Source organism: Dromiciops gliroides, chromosome 3 (genome assembly GCF_019393635.1).
Source record: "Dromiciops gliroides isolate mDroGli1 chromosome 3, mDroGli1.pri, whole genome shotgun sequence".
NCBI lineage: Eukaryota > Metazoa > Chordata > Mammalia > Microbiotheria > Microbiotheriidae > Dromiciops > Dromiciops gliroides.
In genome coordinates this window covers 595,591,789-595,607,387 of record NC_057863.1, presented here as the reverse complement: position 1 = coordinate 595,607,387, position 15,599 = coordinate 595,591,789, and the positions used below count along the sequence as shown (strand labels likewise).

At 50.5% G+C, this 15,599-nt stretch overlaps 1 protein-coding gene across 14 annotated transcripts in view; it reads left to right on the top strand.

Annotated features, from left to right (window-relative positions):
- ADGRB2 (adhesion G protein-coupled receptor B2) overlaps nucleotides 1-15,599 on the top strand; it is a 71,229-nt gene that overhangs the window by 15,359 nt on the left and 40,271 nt on the right. For 8 of the 14 annotated variants that reach the window (XM_043992014.1, XM_043992011.1, XM_043992010.1 and 5 more), the window contains exon 2: nucleotides 4-916. In XM_043992014.1, coding sequence (XP_043847949.1) covers nucleotides 19-916 — 898 coding nt within the window. In that variant the 5' untranslated portion in view covers nucleotides 4-18. Of the gene's footprint in view, nucleotides 1-3; nucleotides 917-6,368; nucleotides 6,477-15,599 lie in introns of those variants that run through there. The other 6 variants (XM_043992023.1, XM_043992021.1, XM_043992019.1 and 3 more) reach the window with 3 other exon arrangements.

The following is a 15,599-nucleotide window of genomic DNA, read 5'->3' as shown; positions in this document are numbered from 1 at the left end:
CAGGGCAAGTGACATAGGATGACCCCGGCCTGTCCCCTCTTACTGTCTGCGATTCTGTCCCTGCGCCTCACCGCGGCCTTTGACCCTGCCCCCAGCGCCTGCTCGGCCTTGGCCTCGGGAGTCCTCTACGGGGCCTTCTCCCTTCAGGACCTCTTTCCCACCATCGCCTCGGGCTGCTCCTGGACCCTGGAGAACCCGGACCCCACCAAGTACTCCCTCTACTTGCGTTTCAACCGCCAGGACCAGGTGTGCGCCCACTTCTCGCCCAGGCTGCTGCCCTTGGATCACTACCTGGCCAACTTCACCTGCCTCCGCCAGGCCCCGGAGCAGGAGCCGGAGCCGGAGCCAGAGCGGGAGCAGGAGCAGGAGCGGGAGCCGGAGCAGGAGCCGGAGCCGGAGCCGGAGCCGGAGCCGGAGCGGGAGCAGGCAGAAGCGGAGGCTGCAGCGGCCCAGGCCGGACTGCGACAAGAGGAGGAAGAGGTCGGGGGTGGCCTGGAGCTGTGCCAGGGCTCCAACCCCTACACCTTTCTTCATTTCGACAAGAACTTCGTGCAGCTCTGCCTGACCGCGGAGCCCTGGGAGGCTCCCCGCCTGCTGGCGCCCTCGGCCCTGGAGTTCCGCTTCGTCGAGGTGTTGCTTATCAACAACAACAATTCGAGCCAGTTCACCTGTGGGGTGCTGTGCCGCTGGGGCCAGGAGTGCGGGCGGGCCGCGGGCCGGGCCTGTGGCATTTCCCAGCCAGGCTGCAGCTGCCAGGGGGAGGAGCCTGCGCCTCCGGCGCCCCCAGCCACTGCCCCCGCCCCGCCCCGCAGCCAGACCCTCTCCAATGCCCTGGTGCCAGGGAGCCCGCCAGGGGAGGCTGACCTACACGCGGGCGGCAGCAGCAATGACCTCTTCCCGCCTGAGATAAGATATGGTGAGTTTCCTTCCGGCCCTGGAGACAGTAGCTCCGGGCTCTGGCCCGTGTGCACACCTCTGGGTGGCCAGGCTCCTGGGGTCAGCAGGCTCCTCCCCAGCGTCTTTTTGGTTAGCCGCCCTATGGGGGCTATGGCCTGAGTGGTAACCCTGTTAACTGCTGCCTGGGAAAGGATGGATCAAGAAAAACTGAGGCACAGACGAGAGATTAGAGAGAAACTGAGGCAGAGAGAAGTGTGTGTGTGGGGGGATGGGAGCTCAGAGAGAAGAGTCCCAGGAAACTAAGGCGGGTGAAGTGGACACTGGGGTCCATGGAGAGAAGAGTGGACAGATAGAGAGGAGCAGGAGGATACTGGGACATGAGGAGGTAGAGATGAGACCAGAGGACTAGCTCTGGCCAGGGAAGGAGACTGAGGCAGAAAAGGAAGGGGGGATAGATTGAGCCATAGAAGAGAGACTGTAGAGAGCCTGAAGCCTAGTTAGTAAAGGAGGAAACTCCAGGACAGATGTGGAAGGGAGGCTTAGGTACAGAGTCGGAAAAGGACTGAAGAGAAGTGAAGGGAGTGTGGAGGGAAGGAAGGAGGGAGGGAGGGAGGAAGAGAGAGGGAGAGACAGAGAGACAGAGAGAGAATGAGAGAGAATGAGGGGGGCAGCTAGGTGACACAGTAGATAAAGCCCCAGCCCTGGAGTCAGGAGTACCTGAGTTCAAATCCGGCCTCAGACACTTAACACTTACTAGCTGACCCTGGGCAAGTCACTTAACCCCAGCTGCCTCACTAAAAAAAAAAAAAGATAGAGAGAATGAGAGAGGGGAGTAAGAATGAGAGAAGGGGGAGCAAGAGAATGAGAAAGAGAGAGATGGAGAGAGAGAAAGCAAGAAAGAAAGATTGAAAGAGCAAAGAGAGAGACGGAGTGAGAAAGAAAAGAGAGCAAGAGATTGAGAGAGAGAAAGAGATCAAGAGAGTGAGAGAGATCAAGAGAAAAAGACACAGAGGGAGAGGGAGAGAGAAAGAGACAGACAGACAGAGAGAGGGAGGGAGGGAGGGAGGGAGGAGAGGAGATGAGAGACAAGAACAGACGGAGTTTGCAGTGAACCACAATCCTGGCTCCCAGGTGGGTCCTCCTGGTGTCTTTGGGGAGACTGAGTCAGCTGAGTCCAGGCCTCTCCCTTCTCATTTGTACTCCCTCTGAGTCTCATGTCAGCAAGACTGTCCTTCTGGGCAGGGCCAGGGTCCGGGTGAGGGCTAGGCCCTTTTCTGCTGACTAGCACAGCACCGTGGGCCCCCGGAGCATCCCTATTCCCTGTCAGGGGTTTATGCTGACTCTCCTTTATTCCAAGCTTTCCAAATTCCCCAGCTGGAATAGAGAACAGACCCCTTGGGTGGTGGGGGAGTCGGTCACCCCGGGTCACTTGCATCCCAGCCCTGCCCCATGCACCTGTCTCTGGCCTGACATCAGGGGTCAGTCTGGTAGGAAGGAGGAGGGGGCAAGCTAAGCACACCCACATAGCAGTTAATCCTGAGGCATTTTGAGGACCCATGGGAGCATCACCCCTACTCCCAAGCCCCAAGGAGAGCCCTGCAGGCAGAGGCCTCATCTGAAAAGGAACCCAGGCATCCTGCTCTCCCGATGCAGAGAGCTTGAAGCAGAAGCTACCTACCTCTGGGATGCTGAGTCAGGGCTTTGCTGCGAGCACCCCCTCTCCCCCCTCCCCTCTCCCCCCTTCCCTTTCTTTCTCTAGGCTTCTCTGCTCCTGTGAATTGTCCCCAGTCCCCAGGCAGCCTTGACTAAGCCTTTTACGAGGGATCAGCAGGAAGTGAAGGGAGGAGAGGAGCAGTGATTGGTGTGCAGGGCATGTTCCTCTCTGGATCCCTCACAGCCCAAGACCCCAGGTTTCCTCCCAAGCCACTCCCACCCCTCTCCCCCCCACCCAGGATTCACAGTGCCAGGGATGTGGACCGACTGGCTGCTGCCTCACCCTTACCCTAGTGGAGAGAGCCTGAGGACTAGGGGCCGGGAGGCCTGGGTTCCAGCCCCCCAATTCCGGTCACGTGACCTTTGGCGACTTCTGTCCTTTCCTGAGCTTATTTCTTCCTCTGTAAGATGAGCAGGGTTGGACGAGCAGCCCCTGTGGCCCCTTCCAAAGCCTAGGACCCGTATGAGCCTCACCTTCTCCTTCTGTCTGTTGGGAGAAAAGACCACCTCCAAAGCTGGAGAGCAAAGATGTGAAAACTATTTTAAAACATCTGGCATCTCAGGGGCCAAGGGCTTATGATGACCATGGCCTCTGACCTAGGGACTGGGACTCCAGGTTCCAAATCGCCTCTCTGTCACCACTTCAGAACAGAGGGAGTTTGGGGGGCCACCTTATTGTTGTCAGGTTCTGTGCCACCCATTCCCCCCTTCCCCCCGGTCCCCAAGCCCATGGGGGCAGGGCCCCAGTAAAGTCTGGTTTCATAGCTGCTGATAAAACCTTCCAACCAAGGAACAGTTCTAGGTCCTCGAGGCCTGAGTTGCTGTGGCTGGGCCAGATCAGGGAGGCAGGGCATAGATGCTTGTGAGCAGGAAACCCGGGTTGGGGTGGGGGTGGGGGGGCTGGGATCTCAGATTTAGTGCCTTCAGGAGGAAATTGAATTTCGTTTCTTTGTTGAACATAACCAAGGAGAGTGGGGCCGTATATCCAGTGGTTTTATTATTCTCCCTGCTCTCCTCCAGGGCACACAGCAAGGTACACATGGCTTTGGGGAAGCAAGCATGGAGCTGGGTAGGGAGGTGGATGGGGAGAAACTCCCCCCTCCTCAGTTCCACTTCCATTTGAAGGGGGTGGTATTCCTGTCTGGCTTTCCCTTCGGTCTGCGGAGCGGTCAGGGAGGGAGACTCTGCCCACATAGGCGGGCACCATCTAGGCACTGTGCCATCCAGGGCACTGTGCCAGGGGATGGCGGGTTGTTGTGAAGCCGGAAGCAGGATTTGGTCCGTCGCCCTGGTGACTTTGAGAGCCAGGAAACACTGGGGGTTGGGGTGGGGTGGTCTGTTGAGGGAATGGCACACCCTGGAAGGCCTGGTCTCCCCAGCTCCCACAGGAGAGAGCCAACGACGGTCAATAGTCGCGACTGTAGCTTTGAGGGTTATATATGTGGAGGGGATGGCTTCAGGACTAGGATCCCAAGCCAGGGCAGGAGACCTGCTGCTAACAGGGTCCTTCACCTGCCAGTCGTCTCTGACAGTTAAAAGCATGAGGCTGTATCTTGTGGCATGGTGGGGATAATCCTCCCTGCCCTTGGCATCACCCCCTGCCTACTCCAAATCATTCCTCATTCACATGCCATTTCTTGGAGCTTGTTGCCTGTGAAGTTGAGCCTCTGTGAAGAAATGCAGGTGGCTGTTCTCAGAGCCGGGCCCTGGGAAGATCTGGCTTGGCTCTTTTGATGGGGAGAGGGGCCCAGAGGCAGCCTTGCACTCCAGGAGGGCACGCCAGTTGGTATAGCACACCAAGGCCCATGGGTGCAGGGGGAGGCAGGCTTCCCTTCTGCTACCTCCTCCGCTGCCTAAGACCATCATCAGGCAGATTAGTGCCAATTAGCAGGGATAGCAGGCACTCGGCGCAGTTTGTTCTCCGTGGCAGGGAGTGTCTCTGGGGCCAGTGCCACCGCCGGGGCCTGGAGAGGACCATGCCTACATGGCAGTGCCATTCGTGCCAAGCGTTTGGCCTCACCCGCACTCCTTCCCCCACCCCCTCTGTGCCAGGCCAGCTGGATGGCTGTATCGGCAGCAGGGAGACGGGCTGGCATTTTGCAGCGGACAGATTGCGATCAGGAATACGTGGGGATGGGAGAGAGAAGGCGGGTGGGGAGTGGAGAGCCAACTCCAGTTTCCTACGCTTGGCCCAGGAGCAGGGAGGAAGCAGGATAGAGAGAGAGAACGAAACCCCGATCCTTTTCTCTAACCTTCAGCCCTTTGGTGTTCTTTTGTCATCTGTAGCTCTGATGCTCTGGGACAGGGGATGAGGCTGTACCTGCTGAGAGATGTGGAAGGAAGGAAGGGAGGAAAGGAGGAAGGGAGGGAGGAAGGAAGGAAGGAAGGAAGGAAGAAAGGAGGGAAGAAAAGGAAGGAGGGAAGGAAGGAAGGGAAGAAGGAAGGAAGGAAGAGAGGAAGGGGAGAGGGAGGAAGGAAGTAAAGAAGAAAGGAAGGAAGGGGGAGAGAGAGAAATAAAAGAAGGAAGGAAGGGAGGAAGGAGAGAGGAAGAGAAAAGGAAGGAAAGAAGGAAGGAAGGGGGAGAGGAAGGGGAGAGGGAGGAAGGAAGTAAAGAAGAAAGGAAGGAAGGGGGAGAGAGAAAGAAATAAAAGAAGGAAGGAAGGGAGGAAGGAGAGAGGAAGAGAAAAGGAAGGAAAGAAGGAAGGAAGGGGGAGAGAGGAAGGTAGGAAGGGGGGAGGGAGGAAGGAAGGAAGAAAAGAAAGAAGAAAGGAAAGAAGGAGGGGAGGAAGGGGGAGGGAGGGAGAAAGAAAAGGGGAGAAAGAAAAGAAGGAAGGAAGACAGAAGGAAAGAAGGAAGAAAGAAGGAAGGGAGGAAGGGAGGGAGGGAGGGAAAAGAAGGAGCAGGATTTTCTGGACCTCTAGAGACCAGGATGGTGGTGGTGGCTGTCATTGGCACAGAGGAGACACCTAATATGATAGCTGAATTGTAGTGTGTGTGTGCGTGTGTGTGCGTGTGTGTGCGTGTGTGTGTGTGTGTGTGTGTGTGTGTGTGTGTGTGTGTGTGTGTACTCGTGCACATATGTGCATACTGGACAAGACTCACTGGCACCAGCACTGTCTAGGAGCCAGCTTCTTGGGAAGGCTCCATGTCCTGATGCTCCGGCCAGTAGATGCCTGGTAAGGGCAGCTGTGAGTTTGGTCATAGGGACTATAGGAATTAGAGCTGCAGGAGATTCCCCCCCACCACTTTCACAAGGAAGGAGGAAGGCTCAGAGGGTAGAAGTGACTTCCCGGATGTCATCCAGCCAGTGGGTCCCAGGGCTAGCCTGCAGGCTGAGGTCTTGTGGATTTAGTGATCTTTGACCGTTTGTCCTGGCAGAGCTTTGGCATCTCCTAGCCTGGACGAGGTGGGATGTGCCCGGTGTGCAGGCTGGGAGCCCTCTGGGTCCTCCTGGGCTCTCTGCAGCCAAGCCAAGTGAGGAGCTAGGGCCCTGGCCTGCAGCTGCCCTGCCGAGCATCTGGAGGCTGCCGCTGAGCCGGTCCGGACCAGGGCAGGCAGGGACGAGGCTTTGAGCGGCAGAGGCACGATGGAAGAGCAGGGAAGCCAGAGGGAAGGGAGGGGAGACCTGGCAGGGAGAAGAGAAATGGGATGGAAAGCAGCAGTAGCAGGAGGAAAGGGGGGGGCATGGAGAGCTGGAGGAGGTGGGGGGGGGAGAGTGGATGGGAAGCTGGCGGAGAAGAGGGGGCAAGTGACTGAGTGGCACAGGCGCCTGGGCTGCCTCAGTGCCGAGCCTGAGCTTGACAAGAGGGTCTACGCGCCTGTTAATTTCACGCAAACTGCCTTTGATAGATCTCTTGTTATTTTTGGTGAGTTGAGCTATAAATTTGTACCATCTTGCTGCTACAATCTGTTAAGTGGGGGGGGGGACATGGGGCGAGGAGGGAACAGGAAGGAATAGGGGGTGGAGGCAGCATCCTGTGCAGGCTTGGATGTGCCGGGTGGAGCAATGGCTTGGGCCCTAGGATGGGCAGATGGGCACATGTGGGGAGGTGGCTCCAGCCGGCAGGGGTAGGCAACCCTGGGTGTGGCAGTGGGGGGCTGGCAATTCCAGCGGGGGTACCCATCTCTTGGTAGGGAGCGGATCCCATACTTCTTGCCTTCCGACCTTTAGTTACTGGGGAACCGGCGTCTGGTGCCAGCTGTGAGGAACACGAGAAGGTGGCACGATGATGCCTGGGGCAGGGGAAAGCTGCCTTCACCTCCTCATTCATAATTTGTAGTCTCCCTCCTCCCTTCCCTTCCAATGTTTCTTACTGGGATTAGCAACTGCCTGTGTGATTTGTTTTCCTTGAGGCAGGCAGGGGCGAGCTGTGGGGCCCAGCCTGCAGCGAAGGAGGGGAGACCACATCAGGGCCACTTTGAGCCCAGAAGATGAGAGAGGGCTTTGTGGAGGATGTGGCATCTGAGAAGGATGGAGAGCACTTGGCCAGGCTGAGCATTCTAGGAACAGTGAGAACAAAGGCATGGCGGTGGGGGAGTGGAGGCCAAACTTGGGGATCCGTGAGTCATTTAGTTTGGCTGGAGCAGCAGGGTACAGGAAGTAGAGAGTAACACTTTGCCTACACCCATTCTTGGAGATGGGTGGTGCAAATATTATTTCCATTTTATAAAGGAGAACAGCAGCTTAGGTTAAGTGACTTGCCTACCCTCCACCAGCCAGTAAATGTCAGAACTGGCACGCTAGGACAATGGGACTGTTCTCCCCCTTTTCCCCTGGGACATTAGACTTCTGTTAATACAGCCTAAGATCATATCATCTTTTCTTCTTCTTTTTAAGCAGCTGCGTCACACTATTGGCCCACATTGAGCTGAGACCTTCATTTTCAAACGTCCTTGGATCAAGTGATAGCTTCCCTATTCTGTACTTGTGCAATTGATTTTTTGAACCTGAATGTAGTTCCTTTACCTTTGCTTGACTGCCCATCCCAGAATTTTCTGGAAGTCACTTCATTTGTCTTCCTGCTGGCCTATGGAACAGGGCCAGAAATTTTCATGGTTGTACCAGAGGACCTATAAGATTCTGTGAGATTCTTGTGTGACCCCAGGCAAGTCACTTAACCCTTGATTGCTGCTAAAAAGCAAAACAAAATTCTAAAAGAATTCCAGGGAAGGAAACTAGCAGCTCTGTTGAGTGTCTCCTGTGTGTAGGGGTGGAGGGAAGGGGAACAAGCATTTATTAAGCACAACTGTGTGCCAGGGACTCTTTATTAAATGCTTTATAAATATGATCTCATTTGACAATAACTGTAACAACTAACATTTATATAGCGCTGACCACGTGCTAGGCACGGTGCTAAGTGCTTTTCAAATATTATCTCATTTGGTCCTCACAACCACCCTGGGAAGTAGGTGCTGTTATTATCCCCATTTTACGGATGAGAAAACTGAGGCAAAGAGAAGTTAAGTGACTTGCCCAGGGTCACACAATTAGTCAGTGTCTGAGGCTGGATCTGAACTTGGATCTTCCTGGCCCAGTGCTCTGCCTATGGAGCTTCTTAGGGGGAACAGAACCCTCATTCTCCCCTTCTAGGAACTCCCCATCTGGAATATATGGATAGAGGTCTAGACAAAAATCCCCAGGACCTGGAGGGGGAGACCTCTCTGATTGATGTTGATGGGAATTGGCACTCTGTGGCCATGACTTCTCCTTTCCAGGGGTGTAGATTGGTTACCCAGCAGTACATCTGGATAATAATGTTATCATAATAAGACCTCTATGGGTAGGGAATCAACACGTTGAGATTCACACTTTGCTCCCCTAAAATGGGACTCGTAGCCTAGAAGCTGAAATCTTACCCAGCCAGCCCTGCCACTGGCTCTTTGACCTTGACCAGATGCCTTCCCCTCTCTGGAGCTCTCTGTAAAATGGGGTAATAATCCCTGTCTGACTTCCTCAACAGGGATCTTGTGATGGGAGAGATGTAAGGATAATGACATGGTGAAAGTTTTGGAAAAGCCAACACTTAGGAGCCTGAGATCCCAATATGGGGTCGAGACTTTGCTTATTTGAGTTAGCTCTCCAGGGATTCCAGCTCTTCCCTGGTATTGACTGGGGACTCTTTGTCTTTGACCCCTGGGCTTTCACCTTTCCTTACTTTGTTAAAATTTTTTTAAAAAAATCAATTCTTTTCAATTTTCAAGCATTCACTTTTATTCTCTTCTCTCTTTCCCCTTGAACAAAAGAAAGAAAAATAAAACTATCATAATAATTATGCAGAGTAAAGCAAAGTAGAGTCCAATGCTGACCATGTCCAAAAAATGTCTGTGTCATTTTCAACCTTGAGTCCATTGCCTCAATGACAGGAGGAAGGTGACATGCCCCAACGTTGGTCCTCTGAAATTGATTTGTTATTGCATTGACTAGGGTCCTGATGCCTTTCAAAGGTATTTTTCTTTATAATTTTGTTATTATATAAATTGTTCTCTTGATTCTGCCCACATCACTCTGCATCTGTTCTTCCACATCTTCCTTGTTTTCTCTGAAACTGTCCATTTCATCATTTCTTTTGTTTTGTTTTGCGGGGCAATGGGGGTTAAGTGACTTGCCCAGGGTCACACAGCTAGTAAGTGTCAAGTGTTTGAGGCCAGATTTGAACTCAGGTACTCCTGACTCCAGGGCCGGTGCTTTATCCACTGCGCCACCTAGCTGCCCCCCATTTCATCATTTCTAACGGTGCAGTCAGTAGCATTCTGTGATATCCATTTACCATAGTTTGTTTTGCTCTTCCCTTATAGATGTCTCTATAAAGAATAGCATGGTTCTTTTGTACATGGTCTTTTTCATGTTTATGATCTCTTTGGGATATTGTAGTAAGTAGTACCCCTGGTCATAGGGTATGTCCAGTTTAGTGCTTTTAGTTTAATTGGGGGGTATAGTTCCAAATTGGATAAAATGAACCAACATATTTATGAAGCACTTTACAAATATTAAAATACTATAAATGCTATTGTTATTATTATTTTTAGGTTATACATTACAATCATGTCAAACATATTTCTACATCAGCCATGTTGTAAGAGAAGAATCAGAACAAAAGGGAAAACTCAAGAAAGAGTAAACAACAAAAATGCTATTATTATTGTTGTTGTTATTTTATTGTTTTCCAGAATGCCTGGAAATTCAACAACAGCTCCACCAACAATGCATCAGTGTGCCTGTTTACCTATAGTTCCTCCACTAATTTCCATTTCCATTTTTTGCCATTTTTGTTAATCTGAAGGGTAGAAGGGGGCAACTCAGAGTTTATTTAATTTGCATTTCTTTAATTATTAGTGATTTGACTCTTCCCTAATTTTATTTTTTTTGGGGTTGGAGCAATGAGGGTTAAGTGATTTGCCCAGGGTCACACAGCTAGTAAGTGTCAAGTGTCTGAGGCTGGATTTGAACTCAGGTCCTCCTGAATCCAGGGCTGGGGCTTTATCTACTGTGTCACCTAGCTGCCCCCCTCTTCCCTACTTTCTAAGGCTACTCAGATATACTCCTGACTTTCCTCTACCCCAAGACCCCTCAGCTCCTGAAGATCAGAGACCTTCCTGGAGCCAGTCCCTGATTACCCCGTCCTCCCTTCAGCTGCCACCACCACCATAAAGGGATTCCCGAGTCCTCTTGCATTAGATTCCTCTTTCTGTTCTCCCTACTATTTCCACATGCTCCATACCAAAAGAGTGCATTTTCTATGGTCTATTTACAAGGAGAAAAAAAAAAGACCATGCCCATTCAGAAAGAATGTATTTTAAAGGAACTAAATTATATCAGTCCCAAACTGGAGAATACAGTCCTTGAAGGCAGGGGGTGTATCATAAGTGCTTGGCACATAGTGGGCACTTGTTGAGATGAATTGACTAGTATCACCAACTGACTAAAGAACATAAAAGTCAGACATAGAAACAAATCTGTGAAATGAGAGGGGAGGACCAGATGTTCTCCCATGTCCTTTCCTGTTTCAATATTCTGTGATTCCCCAGGAAAGCCCCTTAAGGGGCCAGTGGAGCCCCTGGCATCCCTGCCCACAGCACACCGCATCTGGGCTCCCTGGGTCTCCTGGCCCAAGCACCAAGCATGGAAACCTTTCGTCCCCCAGGGAAAGGCAGCTGGGTTAATAATAAGAAAGATGGCCTTCTCAGGAAATTCAGAACAAGATAAGGCACTGACTTATGGCAGTCACGTTTGCAAATGTGGAGAGACATTCTCTCATTGACCCCTCTCTGATCCTGTCCCACTGGGATTAGAGGAAGACAGGATTTCATTTCTCAGTTTGGCCAGGAGAACCACAGGAGATTTGGGGACCTCAGGAATCTGGACAGGCGTGGCAGAGAGAGCAGAGACAGAAATGGGCCATCAGCTTAGCATAGCATCACCAAAGAGGAAAGTCTTCCAGAAAGGATTCGAAGGATCCAGGGTAGGACTTTAAGCCTCATTAAATTGGGTCAACTTCCCCCTGTTTTAGCTCCTCCTTGGAGCCCATCCAAGAGACCTTTGGCTTCTGAGCTTTCAGTTCTCCTGACTTCCTGGGATTGCCGGGAGCCCCCTGAGCCCACTTGGTCCCTGGGCTTGCTACACGGCCACCCCTCATCCCTAATTAACTTCTATCTTCTCTGGCTGCTGCCATCCTTGCCCTATACTTGAGTCTGGCCTTTGCCCTCCCCATCCCTTCTCTCCCCCATCTTCAGCCATGACCGATGACGAGGGCCGATTTTCCAGGGTTTGTTTTTGAGGGCAATAAAAATATACTAATTCAAAAATAAAACACCAAGGTGAGGTTGTTAGAAGTATAGATAAAAGTCCCAGGCTGGGTGCTGCTTCATTTCTAGTCTGAGCCAGTCTATTGACCTCAGAACTTTTTATGTGGTTTGATCCTGTAGGCTTAGTCTAGAAGGAAGGAAGGAAGGTAGGAAAAAGGGAAGAAGGAAAGGAGGGAGGAAGGAAAGGAGGAAAGAAAGAAGGGAGGGGAGAGGATGGAAGAAAGGGAAGAAGGAATGCAGGAAGGAAAAAAGGTAGGTAGCAAGGTAGCATTTACAAACTGCCCACTATGTGCCAAGCACTGGGATAAGCATTTTACAAGTATTATCTCAGTTGATCCTCACAACATCCCAGGGAGGTAGGTGCTATTATGGTCCCCTTTTGCAGATAGGGAAACTGAGGCAGACAGAGGTTAAGTGACTTGCCCAGGGTCACAGAGCTAGTAAGTGTCTGAAGCCGGATTTGAACTCATGCCTCCCTGACTCTTGGCCCAGTGCTCTATTTACTGTGCCACCAGCTGCCTGATCCATTCTGGTCCTTCCTTAAGGTTAAGTTGAAACCCTTTATGGACCTTGGAATAAAAGTGACATTTCCCCTCCTCAAGAGCCCCCTCGGGCCAGGTCTGGCTTATGAATCTTTGAAATCATCCCAGGCTCACACTTAGCCAGGTGAAGACCACCTGGCTTCCTGACTGGGAAGTAGGATTTGGCTTCTTTGCTATTCTTGGTGTATCATCATCTATTCATTATCTCACCTGGTACTTCTCTCACACAGCTCTTGTGGTATTTGTACATAGTTGTTGGGCTTCTGGGGGGCACTATAGTGCACAGAGTGCCAGGCCTGGAGTCAGGAAGACTCATCTTCCTGAGTTCAAATCTGGCCTCAGACACTTATGAGCTGTATGACCCTGGACAAGTCACTTAACTCTGTTTGCCTCAGTTTCTTCCATTCACTGAATTGTCAAGCTGGAAGGATCAATCAATTAACTATTTATCAAGCACCTACTATGTGTCAGACTCTGGTCTAGGCACCGAGAATACAAAAGCAAAAATGAGATAGTCTTGGCCTTGGAGGAGCTTCTATCCATCTATCTATCTCTCCATCTCCTTCTCTTCCTCCTCATCACAACAACAATAACATCGAGTATTTATATAGCACCTACTGTGTGCTAGGCACAGTGTTAAGCACTTTTTACAAATATTATCTCATTTGATCCTTACAACAACCCTGTGAGGTCAGTGCTATTTTGATTCCTATTTCGCAGTTTAGGAAACAGGCAGACAGAGCATTAAGTGACTTGCCCTGGATTAAACCCTTGTCTATAGCTAGTTAAATGTCTGAGGTGGGATTTGAACCCAGGTCTTCTTAAGTCCAGGCCCGTGCACTATGGTGTCATCTGGCTACCTCCATTCTATCATGTCCCTATATAGGGATGTACAAAAGATGGCTTTGGAGTCAGAGGACACAGGTGAAAATTCTTTCTCTACTACTGTGTGACTTTTAACAGGTTACTTCCCCTCTCTGGGCCTTATTTTTCTCATCCATAAAAATAAGAGGACTGAATCAGATGATATCTGAGATCTTAATATCTCCACTGAGTCTTCTCTCTTCCAGCCTAAACACTTCCAGTTCATTCATTTGGCCTTCATCAAGCATGGTCCAAGTACCTTGAATGCAGGAACCAGGTTTCTGCCTTTCTTTGTATTCATGGTGCCTGGTATACAGCAGGGGTTTAAGAAATGCTTGTTGACTCACCTTCCTATTTTCATGCTCCAGTTTGTCCATTTCCTTCCAAAAATATGGTACCCAGAACTGAACTCCAGATGTCTGCTCTGATGAAGACAAAGGGCAGTGGACCCTTCTGACTGGTCTCCCTGCCTCAAGTCTCTCCCCACTCCCATCCATCTCTGCTCAGCTGTCAGAGTGATCTTTCCGAAGCAGAGGCCTGACTGCATTACTCTCCATAGTCAGTCAGTCAGTAATAATTTATTAATTATTAATCATTTATTAATTAGGAGCTCTCACTTATTATTATTCAGTCAACTCCAGTGACTTCCTATGACCTCCAAGATTAAATACAAACTCCTCTGTTTGACTTCTTCATAATAATTTGGTCCTGCCCTTCCCTTTTCAGTCTTTTTCTGCCTTATTCCCACTTTTGTACTCTCCAGTCCAATGATGTGGGCCTCCTTGCTGTTCCTTTTTTTATTTTTTAAATTTTAAAAAGATTTTTGTTTTATTTATTTATTTATTTATGTATTTATTCATTTATTTATTTATCCATTTATTTATTTATTTATTCGTTCATTCGTTCATTCATTCATTCATTCATTCATTCATTCATTCATTCATTCATTCATTCATTCATTCTCCTTGCTGTTCTTTAAACCCAACACTCCATCTCCCCTCTCCAGAAACTGTCTCTGGCTCTCTCCCCCGTGTCTGGGAGTCTCTTCCTTCTCCCTTCTTGTCTCCTAGCTCCCTGGCTTCCTCCAAGTTCCAACTAAAATCCCACCTTATGTAAGAAGCCTTTCCTGGGGGGCAGCTAGGTGGCGCAGTGGATAAAGCACCGGCCCTGGATTCATGAGGACCTGAGTTCAAATCCAGTCTCAGACACTTGACACTTACTAGCTGTGTGACCCTAGGCAAGCCACTTAACCCTCATTGCCCCACAAAAACCCCAAAAACAATAACAAAAAAAAACCCCTTTCCTGGTCCTCTAATCTTACTGCCTTTATAATCTCCAGTTTATCCTGCTTATATCATATCTGTACATAGTTGTTGAACTTTTAGGGGGCATCATAGTGCACAGAGTACCTGTCCTGGAGTCAGGAAGACTCATCTTCCTGAGTTCAAATTCAGCCTCAGACACTTGTGTGACCCTGGGCAAGTCGCTTAACCCTGTTTGCCTCAGTTTCCTTATCTGTAAAATGAGCTGGAGAAGGAAATGGCAAATCACTCCAGTATCTTTGTCAAGAGAACCCCAAATGAAAAGTTGGACGTGAAAATGACTGAACAGCCACACAGTTGTTTGCATGTTGTCTCCCCTATTATTACACCATGAGCTCCTTTGGCCTTGGTATTCCTATCACTTTGTGCAGTGCCCAGCACATAGTAGGTATTAATAAACGCTTGCTGACTTGACAATGGGATCCTCACCTTCCTGGATGTAGACGTTGGGCTTGTGCTGACGGCCCAAGGTCACACTTGCATCTCTGGATGCTGCTACAGGCTGTTGACTCACACTGAGTTTGCCACGTGGCAGGACCTCGCAGGAGGGCCTGGGAAATGGGTATCTAGGCAGTTTTGGTAAGTGGGGGAGCTCTCCTCCTATTGCATTGGGCAGATCATTTCATCACACTCTGAGTAGGCTTGTCCCTTGTTATAGCTGTAAATTATAACTTCATTCTTCCCTTGTAAATAATGTCCTTCCTACGCAGGCACTCTGTTGGGTTGGGAGGAAGAGGAGGAGGAGGAGGAGGAGGAGGAAGAAGAAGAAGAAAGGGGTCTGGGAAGGGAAGGAGCAGATTGGGGTTCAGGATCAGGAATGGGAGTGTGAGAGATGCTTTGGTGACAGACAGCTCAGAGAGTTGGTAGGGGGTTAGGTCATAGACAGGGGCTGGTCCAGCTGGGTTCCCTAAGCCCAGGGAGACTGAGCCATCAAAGTATTATAACCTAGCTTCTTATACCCGAAGGGGTGATAGGCTGAATGATCAGTGATCCAGGCAGGGGACGATTATGCAGTGAGAGCCCCTCTGGTGCCCCGCATCACCTGCTGAAGGAATAGATGGGGTGGTTGTGAGCCCAGGGATGGACCAGAGATCCCAGGGCACAATGGCAATAGGTTTCTTTCTTTCTTTCTTTCTTTTTTTTTTTTTTTTTGGTGAGGCAGTTGGGGTTAAGTGACTTGCCCAGGGTCACACAGCTAGCAAGTGTCAAGTGTCTGAGGCCGAATCTGAACTCAGGTCCTCTTGACTCCAGGGCTGGTGCTCTATCCACTGCGCCACCTAGCTGCCCCGGTGATAGGTTTCTGAGCCATGGAACTTCGGATTTCCCTAGAAGGGGCCTCCCATGGCCATCCAGAGTGGGGCATATGGGCTCTGGGCCATCCTTAAGAGATAACAGGGTTCGGGGCAGCTAGGTGGCGCAGTGGATAGAGCACCGGCCCTGGAGTCAGGAGGACCTGAGT